This window comes from Spermophilus citellus, assembly GCF_964194105.1.
Source record: "Spermophilus citellus genome assembly, chromosome: X".
NCBI classification, from domain to species: domain Eukaryota; kingdom Metazoa; phylum Chordata; class Mammalia; order Rodentia; family Sciuridae; genus Spermophilus; species Spermophilus citellus.
Genome location: NC_138190.1, coordinates 126506091 through 126530712, shown reverse-complemented (window position 1 = coordinate 126530712; position 24622 = coordinate 126506091). Strand labels below are relative to the sequence as shown.

General features: G+C 35.7%; 1 protein-coding gene across 9 annotated transcripts in view; it reads right to left on the bottom strand.

Annotated features, from left to right (window-relative positions):
• SLC25A14 (solute carrier family 25 member 14) overlaps positions 1-24404 on the bottom strand; it is a gene marked incomplete at its 5' end in the record, with an annotated part of 34178 nt that extends 9774 nt beyond the window's left edge. For 2 of the 9 annotated variants that reach the window (XM_081276497.1, XM_081276500.1), the window contains 7 exons: positions 3-127; positions 5418-5513; positions 12712-12797; positions 14190-14284; positions 17194-17341; positions 18825-18918; positions 23896-24260. In XM_081276497.1, coding sequence (XP_081132623.1) covers positions 3-127; positions 5418-5513; positions 12712-12797; positions 14190-14284; positions 17194-17341; positions 18825-18918; positions 23896-23970 — 719 coding nt within the window. The other 7 variants (XM_081276498.1, XM_081276501.1, XM_081276496.1 and 4 more) reach the window with 7 other exon arrangements.
• Between the last annotated feature and the right edge of the window lie 218 nt (positions 24405-24622).

Here is a 24622-nt window from a genome sequence, read left to right as displayed (position 1 = left end):
ACACAAAGTGAGTTAAAATTGTATCTCCCATCATTCCTGACAATATCAGGTGCTTCTTGGTAATATCATAGACTGGTAGCTCTACTCCCACAACAATGGCAGCACGCTGAGCAGTTGGGACCACACCCTACAAAATACAAGTTAACATTAGACACTAAGGAAATAAAGAGAGTGACATAAATCTCCAAGTGAATAAAATAGGTCAATAGTTGAAAAGTATAGGGGGAAAAAGCCAAGTCTGAAATACAGAGATCATTCTTTCAAATCAGTGACTAAAACTTATATATTCCCAACTTACCTGCTGTATTAAAAATAAATTCACTGATATGACACCTAAAGCATAAGACAAAAATAGATAAATCAGATTTCATCATTAAAAATTTTGCGATTTATGGGCCTGGGATGTGGCTCAAGCGGTAGCGCGCTTGCCTGGCATGCGTGCGGCCCTGGTTTGATCCTCAGCACCACATATAAACAAAGATGTTGTGTCCGCCGAAAACTAAAATAAATATTAAAATTCTCTCTCTCTCTCTCTCTCTCTCTCTCTCTCTCTCTCTCTCTTTAAAAAAAATTGTGATTTAAAAGACACCACCAAGAGAGTGAACAGGAAACCCACACAATCAGACAAAATGCTTGCAAGTCATGTATCTGATAAGGAACGAGTACCCAGAATAAAAAAAAAAAAAGTTTAAAACACACGATAAAAAGAAAAATAATCCAATTTTTTAAATGGACAAAAGATCTAAAGACACTTACCCCAAAGAAAATATGTGAATGACCAAAAAGTAAATGAAAAGTTGCTTAACATCATTAGTCATTAGGGAAATGCAAATCAAAATCATAACGACATGCTACTTCACAGCAACTAAGATGACTATAATTATTTTTTTTTAAGTAAAATAGCAAGTGTTGGTTAAGATGTGGAAAAAGTGGAACACTTATACACTGCTGGGGTGGGAACACAAAATGAGACAGCCACTGTGGAAACAATTGGCATTTCCTCAGAATGTCAAATACAAAATTACCATATGATTCAGCAATTTCATAACTACATTCATACCCAAGAAAAATGAATATATATATATATATATATATATATATATATATATATATATATTCGTGCAAAAATGTATAGCCAATGTTCATAGTGACATTAGGCACAATAGCCAAAAAGTAGAAAACAACCTAAACATTCATAAATTGATGAAAGTATAAACCAAAAATGTAGAATTATTATTCAGCCATAAAAAGAAATAAAGTACTAGTACTGGGGATATAGCTCAGTGGTAAGGCACCTGCATAGCACACACAAGGCCCTGGGTTCCATCCCAAGCATTGCAAAGAAAAAAAAGTACTGATACATGCTACAACACACATGAACCTCGAAAACAGTATGTTAATGCCAGTCACAAAAGACTATATATGATATGCTTCCATTTATAAGAAATATCTACAATAGACAAATCTATATGGACAGAGAATAGAGTAGTAGTTGGATAGGGCTGGGAAGGCTGGGAGAAATAGAAAATGAAAACTAAAGGGTAGGGTTTTTTTTAAAATATTTTATTAGTTTTTGATGGACTTTTATTTATATATGGTGCTGAGAATCGAGTCTAGTGCCTCATATATGCTAGGCAAGCGCTCTACCACTGAGCCACAACCCTAGCCCCAGGGGTTTCTTTTTGATAATGAAAATGTTCTGAAATTAAGACAGTGGTAACCATTGCACAAATACATAAATATACTAGAAGCCATTACATTGTATACTTTAAAGGTAAAAACCGCTATGAAAAATAAAACCATGAAACAAAAGTCAGTGAGGAAAAGTAGAACTTCTGAGTTTAACTCATAGAATTTTAGGATGTACAGAATGCACACACAGTAGGGTAACAGTAAAGGTATGAAGCAGCTATGGAAAAAGCCTAGGAAAAGCAAAACTTCCCCCTTTCAAGTCCTTACAAGTTCTGTGGGAACAGTATCAGTGATCTACTCAATAACACAATATTCCTTTCATAGCTCACAAGATAACAGAGGGTTGCTAGAGCATTAAAAGTCACATATTTGAAAGAATATTAATGATACAAGAATATGCTTATGATATAATGTTAAAGAAGGCAAGACATGAAATTATATATAGTAATATTCTAACTTTAGGGGAAAAGGTATACATATACACACATATACCAAATTTTAGAAAGGATTAGAAGAAAACACATCTGGGGTTAGGAAAACAGATAAATTAACTTTCATTTTTATGCCTTTTATATATGTTATTTGTTTTTTTTTTAGATAATACATGACAGTAGAGTGTGTTTTTATATATTACACATACATGGAGTACAACTTACCCTAATTAGAATCCCATTCTTGTGATTAACAATGTTGTGGAGCTACACTGGTTGTGTATTCATATATGAACATTGGAAAGTTATATCTGATTCATTCCACTGTCTTTCCTATTCCCATGTCCCCTCCCTTCCCTTCATTCCCATTTGTCTAATCCAATAAACTTCGATTCTTCTTTCCCCTCCCCCGTATTGTGTGTTAGCATCCACATATCAGAGAGAACATTCAGACTTAGGGGTTTTTTTGATTGGCTTATTTCACTTAGCGTAATAGTCTCCAACTCTATCTATTTACCGGCAAATACCATATTTTTCACATTTTCACAATTAAATATTTTACCTTTATAATTGTTTATCATTAAAATTGAAAATTACACCCCTTAAATATGAATACTTTTTTATCAATCATACCTCAATAAAGCTGGGGAATTAATGAAAATATATAAATGAATTTTAAAAATTGAAAATAACATACCAGGAGGATAACTACTTTCTGGAATAACTCTAATATTAAAATGTTCAATCACTTCTAAATTTCCAAACTCAGTTTATAAAGTAGAAGTGATATAACTATGCTGAAATGCTTGATTCTGATAATCTGGCCAAACAGTGCCTTCCTCTGTGACTCTTTCACCTGCTTCACTGTTAAATAGGATGATGTTTCCAGAAGACTACTTGTAAACAGGCCCCAAACTGGGACCCACAGATAGAATTCAGGCCACAGACATGTTTTGTGTGGCCCACAGAATATTTTTAAAAATACAGAAGTTGTCAATATATGAAAAATTAGTATACTTTACATAGAAATGCACATTTCTAGATTTTCTTGAAAGGCTAGAAAACTTGGCCACACTGGGCTTACCATCAATACATGGCAGCTAGAGCTAAGAAGAAACTGTCCTCTTTCAAAGTGGCTAGTGCTTTGTAGTTCAAACCACAGCCCTCACCATACAACTGGCTCTCCAACTCTGACTGAAGTCCTGGTTATACTTTGTTATTATACTCCTGCTATTTCTTTCTTACTATGGAATTAGGAAGAAAATGAAATGTTTCTGGTACCCATGTTACAATCAAAGCAGGAAAATAAACCATGTATTTGAAGAAAATCATAAGCATAGTTCCTTGTTGAAAAGAAAATATTCCTGTGTTTAAAATATGTCTGCATCAAAAAGGATACATGATATAATGTTTTTTGCTTCTCTACATTGCATGCCTTGATCATGTAATTAGCCTGGATCATAAAATTAGCTGTATTCAGTTCCTAAAGAAACTAAATAAAGATTTACCACTTCTGGATATATAACCAAAAGAACTGACTGCAGGGGCTGGGGCTGTAGCTCAGTGGCAGAGAGTTTGCCTAGCATGTGTGAAGCACTTGGTTAGATCCTTAGCACTATTAATCATGGGACAACCTAACTTTATGCACCTCTCGCTATGATGCAACATGAAAAACACAGCATCATCTATGAATCTCTCTAACCACAAATGCTTAACATGAATATAATCAAGCCAATGGTCTCAATGTTCAGCTTATTGTAAATATAAGGAACAGAGGAACTAGTTAAATACATCCTATAAGAAAACTAGTCTGATCTCATCAATAGAAAGATTTTTAACATAAAATGCATATTAAGTATTAGGGACTTATTGTTAACTTTCTTTCATTTGATAATGGTATTTTTATTGTATAAGAGAATGTTCATATTCTAGGAGATACATAATGAAGTATTCAAGGGAGCACCATAATGCCTACAACTTACTTTCACATGGTTTTTATATTTTATTTTATTTTTTAGTTGTAGTTGGACATAATACCTTCACTTTATATATTTATTTTTATGTGGTGCTGAGGATCAAACCCAGGGCCTTGCACATACTAGATGAGCCATCCACCAAAGCGCCACAACCCCAGCCCTTTCATCTAGTTTTGCAAAAATAAAAAAGTGGGTGTGTTTATATATATACACACACACACACACACACACACACACACATAAATAAAACTAATATGTTCAAATTCTACCAGTCATTTAGTCCAGGTCATGAGATCATGCATAAGTAGCATTCAAAGTTCAATTCTTTCAATGTCTATGTTTGAATTTTTAATAACAAGTAGTTGTGGAAAATATAAAGGAAGAATATTAGCAAAGCTCTCATTTTTATTTAGAAGTCATTAATGGGTTTCCCATACATTCTCTCTGCATAGTCTATAAGTAGTCTTATTTACTATTACAATATCTAGTAATTAACACAGATTAAAAAGTTATAGCAATAATGACAACAAACAGTAAAGAATAGAAGGCTGGGGCTGGGGTTGTGGCTCAGTGGTAGAGTGCTTGCCTAGCATGTGTGAGGCACTGGGTTCAATCCTCAGCACCACATAAAAAAATAAAGTTTAAAAAAATTTTTTAAAAAAGAATAAAAAGCTGGAAGATAATATGACAAATTGTTAACGGTTATTATTGCTAGGTGGTGGGACTACCGCTGTAATTTTTGTTTTTTCTTTTCTGTATCTTCTCAATATTTTACAGTACATTGTACTTTTTATAAGGTTAAAAAGGTTGTTTTAAGTAACAACTTTTAAACATCAGCACTACAGAGGCCACCATAGACAAAGATTGTGTGTCACTACAAAACTAGTAAAAAATACTTTGAAGAACTAAATTCACTGTGAATTTAAACAAACCAAAAATAATGCAATACCTTTCCCCATATATACAACCCTCAAACATTAAGCAGAAATAAAGATCACTGATAAATATTGGTCCTTTCATTGGTGATGAGGAGCTTCTTTTTAAAAAATATTTTTTTTAGTTGTAGTTGGATACAATACCTTTATATTTTATTTATTTATTTTTATTTGGTGCTGAAGATCAAACCCAGGGCTCGATGTGCTAGGCGAGCAGTCGACCGCTGAGACACAACCCCAACCGCCCCCCTCACATCCCAGGAGCTTCTTATTTTGTTTGGGGGAGGTTATAATTTACAATTTTATGTCCTTATATAAAAAAGTATTGCTTGCAAATTCTAGGAACTGAGAGTATAGAACAATATCAGGAAAAGAGTACTCACCCTCCACAAACCCCTGGTACCTTCTTGTTGGTATATATCAATGAAGCTGCCAATCATGCTTCCTTGGAACAAGCTTCCTTGAGCCTGCATTCGAATCTAGAATACAAGATGTGACCATTGTTTTGACAAAGAAAACCAAAATGAGATGTTTCACTCATTTAAAATTAAGAAAAAAGTATTTGGTAATTCTCAGAAAGAGCTCTGCTGTTATGATGAAATTAATGAGTTAAGTTCCAGCCAAAGAAATACAATTTATGTCAAAGTATATTTCATAAAGATTATTTTCATTAGCCTCATATTCCCCATGGTAAGTCCAACATTTCTGGAGTTGGGAGAAAATGTGGGGGAAAAGAACATGCATTCAGTAAGGGTAGACAATAATTTTTAAAATATGGTTGGTTTAGTAAAAAGTTAAAAACAACCTAAATATCCCCAAACAATAACAATAACAGATCAGTTACATAAATTATGTATTCAAGTATAGCCATTTAATGGAATACTATGGAGCCATAACTTTTCTTGTAGAATAATATCTGTTGATAATGAAAAATGTTAAAATTAATTGCTAATTTAGAAAAAGGATTGCAAAGCAGTATGTATATCATTTTTATTAAAACATGTGAACTTAAAATATTCATAAACACAGCAAGGAGATTGGACGAACATACGTACCCAATTTTTTTTTAATAAAATATAAGCTTATTTATTTTTATGTTTTGCTGTGGACAATTTGTACAAAGTTTTCAGATCTCAGACTAAATGTAAAATGGATCTTTTAAGGTGAAAATAGAATGCCAGGTTCTAATGAAGAGAACATCTCAAAGGAATAAGAGTGGTCTGCCATGTGCTTTTTTGTAAGTGTCCATGCTGGAAAAAAGTTTTCTCAATATGAAGATGCTGGTACAACTTTTCTTATTACACAATTTCTTACACAACCACATGCATTACATTTATAGACAAATTTACAATTTGAAAGAAAAAAGTTCTGTCTTAATAAAATTAGTTTTTTTTGTTTTTTGTTTTATACAAACTGTAGTTCAACCAGTTCTCTTGTCTCCTCATGCAGCAGATGCATTAATTATCTCCACTGGGTGTGGATCAGAAAAATACTTTTGAGCAGATCCTGCCAGATTTGGTTCATTTCATGCTATACACTCTGCTTGGAGCACCAAGCTAACTTGGGGGTCATCACAGATTCTGAAGCCTTGGTCTTCTGCTCCATAAGTTTTTCTTCATTCATCTTCATCATCTTCATCTTCCTCTCCATCAGATAGGGATATACAAGGCTGGATCTGCTGGTAGCAGTCAAGCCATTTTTCTACCATCTGTGTGACCAGGGGGTGATTCCGCCAGTGAGAGCTTTTCTGCATAGCTACCAGAACTCCCCCTTCAGTCACATAGCAGTCCAGCCACTCCCTGAGCAGTTTTTCTTGCTGTTCCTCATTACCTAGCTCAATGGTGAGGCTACAATTGAGTATTGTTTTCTCTTTTTTATTTCTTATGCCTTCCATTTCTCTCTACATTGAACATGCATTACTTATATAATTATAAAAAGCAAAAATGTGTTTTAAAAATATAATTTTAGTCTTAAAAGACCTTAAATTGAATTTTACTTGTAAAAAGCATGATACTATATTCTGCCAAGTGGCATTTGAAAGCTGCAAGAAAGAAAATACAGCATTAAAAAGCCATGTAAAAGATTTGGTACAATTTCCCACAGACTCTGCATACATAGAATCATAGTAGTCAGTCACAAAATACATGGCCCAAACGTAGGTCTGATTTTCATGAAGCATGACTCTAGCATTCTAGGTTTCAATAAATGTACTTGCTAAATCATATAATGGTGGCATGCTTTGATGCAGAAAGCCAACTGCCATTAAAAGAGATTTGAAATAAAATCCTAAACCAAATTAAATCAAGATGCAAACTATCACAAAGACAGATCAATACTACCCTATGGGAAGTAGAAGACTTCTTCAAGGAGGTGATTCCTCAGTAGGTCTAGGAGTAGAGTAAGGTAAGTGAATGCAGGTGATACATACAAAGATGTTCACTATATTACATTTTTCTCTACTTCTGTGCATGTTTAAAATTTTTTATCAAAAATTACATAAAGGGCTGGAGTTATACTTCAGTGTTAGAGCACTTGCCTAGCAAGCATGAGGCACTGGGTTTGATCCTCTGCAACACATAAATAAATAAAATAAAGGTATTGTGTCCATCTATAAATAAAAATATTTATTTATTTATTTATTTTAAAGAGAGAATTTTTTTAATATTTATTTTTTAGTTTTCGGCGGACACAACATCTTTGTATGTGGTGCTAAGGATCGAACCCAGGCCGCACGCATGCCAGACGAGCGCGCTACCGCTTGAGCCACATCCCCAGACCAATAAAAATATTTAAAAATGAAAATTTTTTTAAAAAACTATATAATAAAAAATAAATTAATTAATTTTAAAAAAGAAAGAAAATTTTAAAATTTTTTAAAACTACATAAAGATTTAAGATAAAAATGGAGGCCACAGTTGAGCTTTACCCTGAAGGCCAACCATACACCACCCAAAACTTAAGTTATCTTGATTTCCCCAAAGCACCATCTATAATCATAAAAAACATAAGCTTTACATCCTTATCAGCATGAATCAGTGAAATGAAATCAATCAATTATAGACAAATCAGCTTAACAACTCTACTTGCCTTAAAAAGAATGGTAATGTATAATAGCCAATCAAAAAAAAAGTCAAAATAACTGGGCTCAATGGAACGTGCCTATGATCCTAACAACTTGGAAGGCTAAGGCAACTTAGTGAGACCTTGTCTCAAAATAAAAAAGGATTATAGATGTTAAATCCCCAGTATTAGAATAAAAAAGGTGAAAATATGGTTGGCCCTCCATATGCACAGACTCAACTAACCACTGATCAAAAATATTCAGAAAACAATTGCATCTGTACTGAACATGTATAGATTTTTCTTTTTCTTTTTCTTTTGAGAGAGAGAGAGAGAGAGAGAGAGAGAGAGAGAGAATTTTTTAATATTTATTTTTTTTAGTTTTCGGCGGACACAACATCTTTGTATGTGGTGCTGAGGATCGAACCCGGGCCACATGCATGCCAGGCGAGCGCGATACTGCTTGAGCTACATCCCCAGCCCCAAGACTTTTTCCTTGTCATTATTCCTGGAACAATACAGTATCATAACTATTTACATAGCATTTACATTATATTAGACTTATAATTAATCTAAAGTTGATTTAAAATACACAGAAGGATGTGAGGAGGTTAGATGCAAATACTACACCATTTTATATAACAGACTTGAGCATTCAAGGATTTCAGATAGCCCAGAGGCTTGGGGTCCTGGAACCAATCCCCCTGTGGAAAATTAGAGATGAGTAGACTTCCCCTTTTATGCATCACAAACTGTGCTGTAATTGCTGTAAGGTGACATTCTTACCATTTGGTTTAAAGTTTCCTGGATGAAAGTATGTACTCTCTCTTACTGTATATCAATAAACTTTAAAATTTTTTCTAACTTAATCTTATTTTATTTTGACAAAACAAAAAGAAATTGCTTTCCCTTAACTTTCTGTCTTCCCATGGGCTGGAAAACAGATGTGATTATGGCCCACCTTCAACTAAATGCATTAAAAAAAAATACCATAGGACAGGGGTTAGCAAACTTTTTTCTGAAAAGGGCCATACAGTACATAAATTAGGCTTTGTAGGGCCTATGGCCTCCATCCTGACTAAGCAGTTCTAAAGCAAAAGCAACCATAGACATACAGAAACAAATGGGGTGACTGTGTTCCAACAAAACTTATTTACACAGACAGTAGTAGTCAGATTTAGCCCACAGTTTGCCAACCATGCTCTAGATGATGGCAATGCAACAAAATTGGATGAACCTGGGTCCTGGATGATTGATTGCACCATAGGACTACCCACCAGCATAAACTGTTGTCCTCTAGATGGTTACGTGAGGGAGAAATAAACTCATATGTATTTGAGGCCATGCATTTTGAATTTCTTTGTTATAGTGAGAGCTAAAGTATTTTTTTATATCTTTATTTTTATGTGGTGCTGAGGATCAAACCCAGGGCCTTGCACAAGCTAGGCAAGCGCTCTACCACTGAGCCACAACCCAGCCCCAGAGAGCTAAAGTCTTAGAAAATGAAAAAGACCAACTAAAGAAAGATTATAGAGGAGAAATGATATAAACTTACATAGAGAAGAGAAACATTTTAGGTGCATATAGGAAAAATTAGCCTACATATGAAACCAAAATGTATGAAACCTAGGATAAAAGTCAAAATCAAAGCAGAAATTCCCAGAGAAATTAATCAAAATAGGTTGAGAACTAAAATGGAATGGATGATATAGACTATGCTACTTGAACCTGGGGAGTAGTTTCTTTTTGGTATTGGAAGTTAAATCCAGAGGTGTTTTAACACTGAACTGTATTATTCTCAGTCCTTTTTTAATTTTGAGACAGTGTCTCACTAAATTACTGAGGGTCTCATTAAAGTGTTGACCTTGAACTTGTGATCCTCCTGCCTCAGCCTCCCAAGTTGCCAGGATTACAGGTATGCACCACTGCACCCAGTTATGTGGAAAATAGTTTCAAGCAAGAAGCAGAACAGAAAAGAGAAGGTGGTGTCTTAAGGAGGTCAGAGGGTCAGAAAAATGTACTTTAGGAAAGACTTGAACATATTTATCATTCAAAGGGAGCCAACCAATAAAGATAAGAAAGTGGATAAATGGTCTGGGGATACCGTGTAGTGGTAGAATGTCTGTCTCCCTAACATGCATGAAGCCCTGGGTTCAATCCATAGCACTGCAAAAAAAGAGAGATTAAATGATACAGAATGATCCTTGATGAAACAGAAGTAAATGTAAAGTCATGGTTTCTAAGCTTGATAGTATATCAGAATAACCTGGAGGGCTCGTCATAAACAGACTGCTGGGCCCCATTCCATCCTTTCTGATTCAGTAAGTATGGAGTGGGGCTCAAGAATTTGCATTTCTAGGGCTGGAGTTGTGGCTCAGTGGTAGAGCACTTGCCCAGCATGTGTGAGGCACTGGGTTCGATTCTCAGCACCCATATAAATAAATGAATAAAATAAAGGTCCATCAACATCTAAAAAAATTTTAAAAAAAGAATTTGCATTTCTAATGAGCTCCCAGTAATGCTGATGTTGCACGTCTGGAGAACCACATTTTGAGAACATCTATAGTAGAGACAAGGTACAGACAGGTATAAATGTAAATAGATTTATAAGTGATGGGTAGAAAGGCAAGAAAAGGTAGAAGGTGAGGCCATAGGAGGTAGAGTTGTCTGCTGAAAGAAAGAGGAATGATGAAATAAAAGTAAGGCTTGAAGATTTAAAATGCCCTTGAAGACCGGAAAAAGAACTGTCCCAGAATAAGTGAAAGGACTGAACATTTCAATCATGTTATAAATCACATAGGCAAGGTCACAATCTAAAATTGTGCTTGCCCCTCCCCCAGCGCTGGCTAGACAGGTGTGATTCTGCAATCTGTATTTGGGGTGAAAATGGGAGTTCAAAACACAATTTGAGTCAAATGTATGAAAGATGATATATCATGAGCTATGTAATGCTTTAAATAATCAATAAAAAAAAAGAAAATGAAAAAAATAAATAAATAAATAAAATTGTGACTTCACCCCAGACAGTAGTCAGATTTAGCCCACAAACAATACTGGTAATACTCAGTCCTATCAAGGTATAAGAAAGGAAAATGCAGACTGCAGCATTGGTCAACTTGTAATTTTGCAAGAGAGATCAGAGGAATAGGAAATTGAAGCAAATCACTTAGGTGATTAAGTCTAAGATCCAGATGGATAAGAAAGGTAGTTTCAGGGAGTTAAGTATACTTTTCTTGAAAAGCACATTCTTACAAGTATATTATAAATATTCTAGAGTTCTAGGATATAGTCAATTCTCTTCATACGTTTTCTATAAATCTAAGGTGATATAAACATTTTAAAGCTAAATTAGTCTCATTTTAAAGCAGAAAAATGATTTCATATCTCTTTTCTGCCAACTACCAGTGGTTTCTTTCGTGTGTGCTGTTTTACAAGTCACCCTCTCAGCTCAAATTCTCTGAATTGCAATAATTTGTACTTCACTTGTGGATTCACCAATGCTGAAATAAATAAAGCATGTGTCTTTTTACTTTTTTCTCACATTCCCCCTAAAATAATTTCTTAAAACTTGAAATTCTTACTGGACACACACTGGTAATTCCAGCTACTTGGGAAGCTGAGACAGAAGGATCACAATTTCAAGGTCAGCCTGGGCAACTAAGCAAGACTTTGTCTCAAAAGTAAAAAGAAAAAAAAAGACCAGGGATATAGCTCAGTGGTACAGCCCTTGAGTTCAATTCCCAGCATCAAAACCAAAAACTTGGGATCCTGTTACATATTTCAATCATATATTTAGTGTTTAATCATAAATTTAAATAAATTAATAAATAGAAAATATTTACCATTTTGAGCTTTAGATTGATATTAAATGTTTCTTTATATGATGTGATAAAATCCAATTATATTCTTAACAAATTAGTACCACTAAACCATAATATCATTGTGGTTCCAAATTCAGTATATCCCAAAACAGGCCAAAATATAGCATTTTAAAAGTCAAATCTCACCTTTAAGAGAAATACAGAAAAGACAGGGAAAGACAGAAACAGATACCCCACATAGTTAGTAAAAGAGGCTTCTCTAAAAAACTGTTATCTCAATTCATCCCTTTGTTTGATATCTCAGGTTACACCACACCATATGAAGATTTGGAATGGGTAAGGAGGGATATGCCTTTCTTTTGTAAAATGGGAAAAGTGCTATTAGAAATGCAGATTCATTCTCAGACCAGCTTTAGGAAAGAATACAATTGGAAGTAAGAGATCTGGATATTGATTTCTTTAAAACTACACAGTCCTTGAAAATATCCTAGAGAGGGTTGTATGCCCCTGTTTAAAGACCAATGGGTAATGCATATCATAATAAATAGACTACTATTTATTGAGCATCTGCTACCAAGTACAATTTCAGGCAGTTGACATATGTTATATTGAATTCTTAACAACGCCTAACCACTACAGGATCTTCATTTTACAAATGAGGAAACTGAGTGAGGTCTAATGCAATTAGGTGATTATCCAACGTTTTACAGCTAGCAATGGACAGAGTGGGAATATGGACCCAAATTTGTCTTAAGCTTGTACTCTTTTCAAAGCATACTACAGACATCTCTCTTACCTTTAGAACATCGGTGGGATTGGCTATAGTGGAAGATATCACTCCTGACACCACCCCACAGATCATATTAATTAGAAGAGTTTCATCTGTAAAAAGGATTTAAAAAAGGGTCCGCTTTTATTAGGCACTAAGTTTTGAAAAGAGAATACTGAACTATCAGAGGAAGAGAATCTTAGAGAAATGACTTTAGAAACGAACTACAAAGTTTATGAAAATAAAGAAACTCAAATATTTCTAGATCCCAAATCAATACCAAACATAAAATTATAAAATATAAATTATTATTTCTACAAAAAAAACATATTTCTAAAAGGACACTGAAACATGCCCTACCTATTCTTCTACATAATTATCATAACCCACATGAATTTAGAATGTGGTTTTTCCCCTTCAATCATTTCAAATTAAAGTATATGTTTTCTAATGGACAGTCATCAATGCAAAACATTTAGGAAATGATTGTAAAAAAGATAAAATCTTACATGTAATAGAGAAAAAGTTATCTAAACATTGATTTGGACTGGTCTTAAATCACTACAAGCTTCTATTTGTCTACAGAAAGGTTCTGTAGTCAAATGTAAGAAATAATTTATATATTTACTCATTTTATTTTAATTTTTATAGTGCTGGGAGTCAAACCCAGGGCCTCATGCATGCTAGGCAAGCACTGTACTACTGACCTATACCCCTAGTCCCAAAAGCAATAATTCAGAATTAAATTTCTTAACTGAAAAAAGGAATAGAAACCACAGAACATCATTATACAGCAAAAAATTCCTCTTCATCCCTCCTTCCCACCATGAAGAGCGACTAGAAACTAAGTAAACCCAAGTGAAGTATCTATGAAAGGAAATTATTTTAGGAAGAGGTGGAAGGAAATCCTTCAGGATCCCCCAAAGAGGAGGTTCCAGAAAAAGTTGGTTTAGGACAAAAAAGTGATTCAAAGGACATTACTAACCGAAAGTCTCTCCAGCTGTTCCCAACCATCCAACTGCCCCTGGCCTGTGGTAAAATAACCATTTAGTACATATCAGGCTGGAAATGATGCAGCAGCAAATAGAGAGACATACAATAATTCTGAATGTGAGTAAGGTGGCCATAAGTACATCACAATCTAGAAAACAATAGCCTAAAATTTAACTAGCAAAAGCTTATCAAAATTGGCACCTTGAAATGCCTTATGAAATCCTCTTACTGATGAGGATAGCATCAATATATGGACATAATTGTTCCATGCTTCCTCAGAGATGACCAGAATTTTTTATTATTATTATTATTATTATTATTTAAAAAGGACAAATTTGAATGGCTGGTCCCTCTAACACATATATCACCTTTGCAAGGATTTATCCCAAATCATTTTGTCCTCGAAGTGATAGTTCTCCATTCTGAGGCATCATGTTATGAACATTTCACACTAAGCATGATTTCAATAATCCCTCTGAGGATCACCTCAAAAGAGAGTTGAGTATACTGACCTTCTAAACGTTCTACAAATAATCGCTTCAAGCTTTGGTAAATCCCGATTTTAATGGTGCCATATGATGCCTGTCTTAGTAATGCAGGAGCAATCCTTCCCAAAACAAAGAAAAGTTAATTTTACTCAACATGCATTTGCAGATTATACAAATCAGCCAACTCATTTCTGTTACCCATCTCATTTCAACCCAAAACAACAGAATATGTATTTTTTCAAGTACCCATGAGACATTGACCAAGGCAGTAAACATTCTAGATCATATAACAAACCTCAACAAATTTAAAAAACTAAAATCATATAAAGTGTATTCTGACAATAATAGAATCAAACTAGAAATCATTAAGGAAATATTCAAACACTTGGAAATTAAATAACACACTTCTAAATAATCTATTGGTTAGAGAAAGTTTCAAAGGAAATTTTAAAAACAGACCTGACTGAAAATCAAAATTCAATCTATTAAAATATATGGGAGGCAGCCCAAAGCATTACTGAGGGAAATTTATAACACAAAATACTTACATCAGAAAGCAGGGAAAGTCTCAAATCAATAATTTAAGTTTCTACCTCAAGAAACTAAAAATGGAAGAAGAAAATTAACCTAACACTAGCAGAATGAAGAAAATTAAAAAAAAAAACATAAATCATTGAAATTGAAAATACAGCTGAGCACAGTGGCATACACCTATAACCCAGTGGCTTGGGAGTCTGAGTCAGGAAGATCACAAGTCTGAAGCCAGCCTCAGAAACCTATCAAGGCCTGAAACAACTTAGCAAGACCCTGTCTCAAGAATAAAAACATAAAATAGAATAAAAAGGGCCAGGGACATAGCTCAGTCTTTAAACACCCTGGGCTTAATCCCTTGTGAGAAAGAAAGGAAGGTGGGGAGCGGGAGGGAAAGAAAGAAAAAGGAGAGAGAGAGAAAGAAAGAGAGACAGAGAGAAGAATAAAAAGAATGAAAACAGAAAAATCAATGAAATAAAAAGTTGGCTCTTTGAAAAAATACATAAAATTAATAAATTTGTAGCAGAAAGATATAGAAGATACAAATCCCCAATATCAGGAATAAAATGAATAGTTCTATAAATCCTGCAACCATTCCAAGGATAACTTCACGCTCATAAATTCAACAACTTAGAAGAAATGGATTAATTCTTTGAAAACCACAAATTGCCAAAGCTTAATTAAGATAAAATTGAAATCTGAGTAAGTATTATAACCATTTCAATGGAGTAAATGTTTGTATCATCCCTCCAACAAAAGCCACATGTTAAAATCCTAAACTCAACATGGTAGTATGAGGAAACAGGACCTTTGGGAAGTAATTAGGTCACAAGAGTGAAGCAATGGGATTATTGCCCTTATAAAAAGGACCCCAGAGAGCACTAGCTCTTTCTGCCAAATAAAGATACAAGAAGTTGGCAGCCTAGAAGAGAGAATTCACCAGAACTCAACCTCAAGAACTATGGAAAAAATTTTCTGTTGTTTATAATCTATGGTACCTTGTTATAACAGGCCAAACTAAGACCACATTAAAGAATTTGAATCCATAACTTAAAAGTTCCCAAAAGAAGAAATCTCTAGGACCAGATAATTTTACCAGGGAATTCTACCAAACATTTAAAGAATTAACACCAATCTTACACAGTCTCTTCCAGAAAATAGAAAAGGGAATGCTTGTCAACTCCTTTTGGTTAATATTACCCTAATACCAAAACCAGTCAAAAATGTATAGAAAATAAAAACTACAGACCAATATCTCTCATGAACTCAGATGCAAAAATCTTTAAGAAAACAATCCAGAAATGTACAAAAAGAATTATATACTATTATCCACTATAAAGATTTTTTTAAATCCACCTGTACTTCCTAATACTTGCAGATACATCTTTAATCTTATCAACAAGAAGGTACTAAAACCAAAATCTCAGCCTATTTAAGTTCTGCTCATAAACTGGAGACATTTTCACTCATACCTCCTTTGAGATTCTCCAAATTGTAGAACTGCACTTTAGGAGGTATAAATAGCAACAGCTTAAATGGTTAGGAATAAAAAAAATATGACTAAATATGCATATTTCTGGTTTTATTGCTTGTTATCAGAAAAAATCTTGTGATTATCCATGCTGAGAAAGAACAAGTTAAAACAGATGATCCATGAATCACCTGCTTCAGAAGAATGACTTGATTTTTTCCTCCAAGAAAATTATTTTTAAGATAAAGCTAACATAGGTTAATAATAAAACTAATTTCCATTCTGAGCAATAAACTGATAGCCTAAATTTAGAATGGCCTAGGATACTGTTTAGCAGATAAGCTACAAACTAGCCAAAAAAAATCTCACACTGATGGCTAATCAAAAGGTGACCAAAAGAGATAAGTCTCCCTCTCATTCTGCATTTTTGTTTAAGCTACCAGAATAATATTTTCTTAAAAGGGAAAATTTTAAAGAAAGTCAGCATTTGCCAACTCAGGAAAAGTATCACAAGAATATATGTGGTTAATTGGTGCTGCTATTAATAACAGCTATGGATGAGTCTCGAGAAACCAGGAGAAAGCCTATCTGCAATTATATGTCCATTTTAACATATATTACTTACAGCTGGAAAAACACAAAATCCAAAGCTCACATCTTGAAAGCAGATGAGATATAAACAGGCCCATCAACACAGAATTACAAGTTGAACGGTGAATACAAAGGGCACAAACTTCTATAGAGTTGAAATACTTGGCCTATTTATTTATTTGTTTCTTTGCTTATGGCACCAGGAATTGTGCCCAGAGGGGCTTGACCACTGAGCCATATCCCAGCCCTTTTTAATTTTTTTTTTTTTATTTTGAGACAGGGTCTTGCTAAGTTGCTGAGACTGGCTTTGAATGTGTGATGCTCCTGCTTTAGCCTCCCAAGCCACTGGGATTAGAGACATGTGCCACCACATCCAGCCTTGGCCTCTTTAAAAAGCATTTCTGCTCATGATGTAAGGAAGGAATCCAGCCTTACCCTGAATACAGAGCCAATACACCTTCTTCTTTATAGATTCGGAACAGGGCATGAAACATCCCTCTATATTTTATCTCTTTGAAACGGACATCGATGCTTTGGCCTTGGACTTGAAGTCGTGTTTTGGTAAGGTCCACAGGGAAAGTTCCTACAAAGGAACACACTCACTTATAAGTGTCTCCAAGAAGTCACAGTTAAGTTTTGGCTAAATATAAGGCAATGACAATATCTGAAACATAAGACAGAGTTTTTTTGTAATACATACAAGGGCTGGGTGTATAGCTCAGTGGTACAGCACTTGCCTAGCATGCACAAGGCTCTTAGTTCCATCCCCAGCACTGTAAAATAATAGTAATAGCAACAACAACATACAAAAGATCTCTACTAGAATGCCATTGCCAGAGGACAAGAGTTGTATATGGTAAAGTGAAATGTACTATATTATATCTATGCAACACAATTTGACACATAGTACATTTGACACTGTAAAAAATAACTGTTGCTTTAATTTCATCTGTACCATGGATATGCCACTTATCAGTCTCTTTTTCCCACCCCCTCCCACTTCAAGTCTCTCTAGCTTTCCCTCATATTATCTCAAATTTTTACAAACACAGGAAAGCATGGTCTTACTACTTCAGGTGCTCTTATAAACAACTACAAATTTTTGTTAGTTTTTTCTTTAATATGGTTATAAGAAATAAACAGCTCCTCAATATTATAAAAGATAATGGTAAAGTCCTATTATGTTCTACTCATCCTGGTTTCTTAGGTAATTCTGAACTAATACCAGCAGAGGGCTTAGGGGAGAAATTTCTTCAACCAAACCTTTTTTAAATGTCACATTATATTGACAAAATACATTTTCAAGGAATATTTAAAGATCTAAATCTAACAAGGTGATTATGTAATTCTGTTCACTTTTGACTTGGACATCACAGCATCTACTAAGAAAGCCAGCAAGGACTGGTGGACCATAGTCACTTATGAATGGTAGAGGAAAGGGGAAATATGGAAGATTAAAAATCACAGTCTAGACTGGGCATGGTGGCACATCCTTTTAATCCCAGCTACTCTGGAGACTGAAGCATGAGAATCGCAAGTTCAAGGCCAGCCATGGAAACTTGTCGAGACCCTAAAAAAGACTGGGGATGCAGCTTAGTAATCAAGTGTCCCTGGGTTCAATCCAAAAGAAAGACAGAAAGAAAAAAAGAAAATTAAAATCTAAAAATATTTCAAAACTAAAATTAAACAGAGAAGAATATTTTTCAATCTTGTTCATTTTCTTCTCAAATAGAATACCAGTTTGAAAGAAAAGCTAGGGTACTTGCAGAAACACCTACCATATCCAACTCCTTCTATATGTTCATATATATTATTTAAGCCTAGAAAATTAGCAAAAAAAACTATCAAAAAAGCTTCCCAAAGTTTGAGTTTTCTTAACTTCATTTGCCATACCATTAGTAGTACTTCCTCAGAAATATTTCTTGAGGGCTTTGAGACAATTTTTAAAACAAAGAGGGAAAGATTTTTATTTTTTCTCTAGTTTTTACCAGAAAAATAAATAACTGTCACCGTATACCACTATCTATAGCATAAAATGCAAACTTGTCATTTTTTTACATTCTTACCAAACTCAGCAACAATAGAGGCAAGGCCGCCATATACAAAGGGTTTCCAATTCAGACCAGACATCTCATGGCTTACAGTGGCACTTTTCTGGTGCTAAAAATAAAGACAAATCAGAACAAGGCACAAAAGTGAGGAGTACTTGTTAGCATTTGATCATGTGTATTAGATCAACAAAACTGTCAGATAAAACTATTGTAAAGGGAAAACCCCACCAAGTAAATGACACTAAATGGCAGATCTTATTTTATGTGCTGGATAATCATGAATTTGTTCTTTATTGGGATAGGTGTGTAATTCACTCAAAGATCAACCTATGTCCTCATTCTCTCTACTTTCTTTAGTGTAATTATTCATCCCCACCCAAAGAGAGACTTTAGTCCATCCAGCATACCCAACTTAAACATTCAACTAAACAATTAACAAGTGAAGGAAACTAGAATTCAAATTATATAGGCTGAGGCATCTCATAAAAGCAGTTCATGGTATTTAGTTAGCTTGATTCAGGTACAAAGCATGGGCTCACTACCCTCTCATGTTCTCAGTCCTTTCATCTCTCCACTAAACTTTAGGGTCTGAGTTTGTCCAAGAGATACTTCTAGCTACATACAACTAGCTTCCCTGACTAGGACCAGGCTGAGCTAAGCCTCTTCATCTTCCTTCTGGCTCCCAGAGGAATGACAGCAATACAGCTCTCTCTCTCTCTTCTGACACTGAACATATATCCTTCTAGTGGGCCTACTCTTTCCCTCCTCCTGGCCTTTTAAAACATTCGTACAAACTCTGTTCTTTTATACTCTAGTTCTTTAATAATATGTTCTTTTTCCAGCCCCCCTCTTTCTCCATCCCACCTGTCAGACCTGTCATCTTCAATCTTTTCAGCTTTCTTCTCTATTTGTGCCATTCTCAGCTCCTCTCTCTTGGATTTGATTTTTTCCCCAGCTCTGGCATCTAGACCAGTAGAGTTCAAATTTTAGCATGTACCAGAATCATCTAGAAAGTGTATTAAAACATGGACTGCTGGGCCTCTCCCCGACAGTTTCTGTTTGGTGGTCTGGGTCTGGCCATGAGAATTTGCAAGCTCCCAAATAATGCTAACGTTTCTACACCTAAGAAGTACTGCTCTGGATATCACCTGCAAAGTTCTGGTTTAGCTCACAGTAATATCTTTCTTAGCTGTGACTCTCAGATTTCCTTTAAATACTCGTTTTTCAGAGCTATATAGAGTGTATACTTCTGAATTTCAAAAGCAGCTTCAAGTGGTTTACAGTCAGGAAGAAAGACTCTAAAATCAGGTTACCTAAAATCCTGACTCCATCACTATTTCTGTGACTTTGAGGAGATTATTCAACCTTTCTGTGCCTCCATCTTCCAAACTATAAAATGTGAATAACAAAAACTATATCATAGGGTTGTTGTGAAAATTATATATGTTAAAAACCTAGAAAAGTACCTGGCACATAGCTCAATAACTATTAGCTAATTATTATCATTATTATATATGTATCCAATTCTACATTTTAACAGATAATAGTTGCTGGCCACCCCCATCCAATGCCAATCTAGGGTTAGCACCTTTGAGTCACCGTCCCTTTTTAGAGGAGATAAGGTTTTGCTTTCTTTCCACATAAGAAATTCTTTGTAACTAAGCAAAGAATAATTTTCCAGGTAAGATAGCAAGCATACAGATGAATGTTTTAGTTACAGTCCACAAAAATTATGGAAACTTCAAGGATACCACAGAGTCTAGAGTAGATAACCCTATTAGAGGAAAGTTATTGAAAGGAATTCTAATGAGCAAAGTAGGGTTAGATATCTGAAATATCAGCTGCAGTTTGAAATAAATCTTAAATACTAAGCACTACCATATCAACATTTTTATCTATGCCTGCATTTTAAGATTAGAATTGATAGTAAAACATGACATATATGGTCTCAGTTTGTGGGGAAAAAATTCACTATTGACCAATTTAGAGAGTCCCAAGAATAGTCTTAAATGTTTCAGACAGCTGCTATGCTTCTTCCCAAAACCATCTTCACAATTTCTTTTAACTCTTCTTATTACAGAAAAAGCCTCTCTCAGAACTTTACTACCTGCTACCCATCCTTTCAATAAGGTAGGAGCAGAGCCATAGAATGAACCAAATCTTAAGCCAGTTAGCCCAGGAGTTCCCTAGTTTTCACAATTAAGGGTATCTAGGGTTTTTTTCCTGCCAAATTTATTTAACCTCAAAGACTACTATTAAACAGATCAAATTCTTCTTACTCCTGGAACATTAAAAATATCACCTTTCTTGTACAAAATATTAATTGGTAGTTGATATTGTTTAGTGTCTTTATGTGGCAAAATAAGCTTGACTGCCCTGTATTTATGGCCTCTCCCCATGCTTATATTTAAATTTATTGGTTCATGAAATCCAAGTGTGGCCAGTTCCTACACTGCCTCTACCAGCACCTCCCCATCCATATATGACAGTAAAATCTCTTTGACTCCCATGCTATCTTATGAAGAAATACAGTAACATCTTTGATTAGATCTGATTTTAGACAGTACTTCCTCATAGTAGGACAAAAGTTTTTCTTTCTCAAATCATTTTCACTGAGTCTTTGGAGGCAATATTGAACAAATGTATTCTTTTTTCCTGGGGGAATCCTTCAAATATTTAAAGATAACAATCATGTTCTCCTGTATCTTATCTTTCTCAAGCTAAATATTCCTGATCAATTTCTTAATTCTGTATATTATACTTTAGTTACGATAGTGGAAAATTTAAGGTGCTTTTTAGAGGGCCCTATCACACTATGGAAATCATTAAACTGTCAGCTGATACCTCTGAGTCTTTTCACATAAGGCTGTATATATGGACACATGTTATGTCACACCTATCCTACAAATACTTGTTGAAACTTCATTTATATCTTAAATCCAGACATAAAAATAATGAGTAGCATTGGGTTTATCTTCTAGTTGCCCCATGTTATTTCTTCTCTTAATTAGGTAAGATCACGAAGGCAGATACCATACCTCATGGTACTTTTTATAACGCTCAGAAGAGCTTGTGCAGAATTTGATATAAACACATTAAATAGTTGTTTTCTCAGTGTGACATCATTTAGCTATATATGCAGCCTATATATAAAAGATTACAGCCAGGCACAATGGCACATGTCTATAATCCCAGAGGCTTGGGAGACTGAGGCAGGAGGATCACAAATTCAAAGTTGGCCTCAGCGACTGAGAGAGGCCCTTAGCAACTCAGTAAGACCCTGTCTCAAAATAAAAAATAAAAAAGGGCTGGGGAGGGCTGAGGTTGTAGCTCAGTGGTAGGGTGCTTGCTTCACATGCGTGAGGCCCTGGGTTTGATCCTCAGCACCACATAAAAAAAATAAATAAATAAACAAACATAAAGATATTTGGTCCATCAAAAAAAAAATCTCGTCTAAAAATAGGGGGGGTGAGGCTCAGTGGGTAAGCATCCCTGGGTTGAATCCTTGCTACCAAAAAAAAAAAAATTACAGGGGAAAACAGAGAGGTAACTTCTGCACCTGGCCAATGCTACACACCCTGTACATGATGCTGCCCTAATCACCGGATATTTTCTACCGAAAAATCTTCTTCCCTTTCTTTTCTTGTAGAGAATTACTTGTGTAAAATATACCCCAAATCCTCTTAAATTATTTTGACAGATGAGGCTAACCCCAGATATGTGTAAAAAGACAGAAGTCATATCTTAATTAAAATAGAAACATAATATTCTAAATATTTTATTATATAAAGAAGCCAATGAAAATTGTGTTTAAATCTGCATATATGTATTATAAAGATCTAAGGAAAATCTGATAACCTAACAAGTACCAATAAACATGTCCCAGAATACTAGTTACATAGCCCTATGATACTCCAAAGATCTGATCAGGAAACTCTGGGTGACTTTCCTGCTTTCTCCTTTAAGAAAAAGAAGATAATGGAGAATCTAAGACTGAGAAGGTAACAATGGGGAGCCAACATATATTTTTTGAAGTCATACTAAATGTATAATCATCACATTTTTTAATAAAACAGAAATTTGTTCTAACACCAAGGCAATATTTACCACTTAATGTATCTTTCTTGAATAATCAAGGAGATGGGGCAGGGATAAAAGTTGTATTAAATAGAGTACTTGCCTTTTAAGAGCTTAGAATCTGGTAGGAAAAAAAAACTTGATTAGAGAAAAATTAAGTGCTACACTATGTAGTACAATCTTATAAAAGCAAGAGGAACATGGAAAAGGAGACAATCCACACGGTTTAAATAATTTGAAAAAGCTTATGGAGGTGACAGAACTTAAGTTGGGCCTTGACAGAGTGCAGGTTGAATCCGGATGGGCCAGATAAGGGAAAGGGTGGGAGAGGGGACAAGATGAACAGAGACACACATGTGGGGAAAAAAACATAGCATGTGGAGGTAGACATCAATGTGGTTTGTTCTGAGAAGGAAATGAAAGTTCCATCTGGAATAAAGAATTCACTTGTTGGCTGAAACAAGTGGAAGGAGCAGGTTGTATTTAAAGGCTTAAAAACCAAGGTGTGGAGAGGACAATTAAGTTTTTTTAACAGGAAAGTGACTTGAGAAAAACCCATATTTTTAGTAAACCTACTAGGGCTGCAGCAAGCACAGTGGATTACAAACAGCAGAAGCAGGGAGACTGTCTTAGGATGGTGTGAAGTAAAGAAGAGAAAGATGCTTACAGGCAGTGAGCTTAGAGATAAAGTTCTGAAATGGGGACAAAAGGTACTTAATGGTGTACGGAATGAAGATGAAGGAAGAGTTCACGACCACTCTAGCCTGAGGAGCGGAGGGGGGGGGGGGGAGTCAAAGAATCACCAACAGAAAACTAAAAATTTCCCTGATGTTACCGAGTCTAAGATATTAATTCATGTTGACAAGCTGTCATCCCAATCAAGTAACTGAACTGCATTTTAATAGATGCCTTCAATGCCTTGACCTCAGGAGTGGCAGGAGGTAGAAACTGAAGGGGACCATCTTTCAACAGCATCCCTCACACTAATACAATGGAGGTGTTTGCTTACTCCGCTTACAATCACGGCCGCCGTTGCAAACTTCACCCTTAGAAAAATTAGGATTATTCCAGGAAAGATACCCATTCACCCTCTGGGTAGCAGGATCTTGCCAGTTCCTCAGCTGTCAGAGCGAGTTCGTGGAGAGAAGGGAGGCGCCTGAAGGAGGCGGCCTCCCAGGGGGGTCGAGGAAGCAGGGTTCAATCCAAGAAGTAAAACCACCGATGCCAGAAGAGTGAAAGACAGGGAAGGGACTCGGCTGAGGGGAGAGAGAGACCAAAGGACCGTTAAGCCCCTCCCAGGCCGGGAATCAGGCCAGCCCGGCCCCGCGCGGCCTGGCGCGGCCCAGCCCCGCTCCCCAGCCTGGAAGTCCAGGAGCTCCCCCTCACCTGCTCCGGCTCATCAGACGACTGGGAAGCCGAGGCTCCCACAGTCGGAAACGCCACTGCAACGCCAACCCGGAAGCATTGACACCGACGGAAGTAACCAAGGCGTTGCCTCGGCAACGGTGGCGCAGCCATTCCAACTCCGCCCCCTCCAAGCCTAAAAAAGAAGGCGCGAAATAAGAGGCGGAAGCAAGTAGGGATCAAGAGGCGGCAGTAGTCGGGAAGGATGCGAGAACAAAGGGCCAGAGGGGACAGCGAGACTTTCAGGAAATATAGGGGAAGGGAGCTAGGGCGTGAGAATTCGGTGGCTTCTGAAGTTGACGTGCATGCCAGCGGAGCAGAAGCAGGGTGCT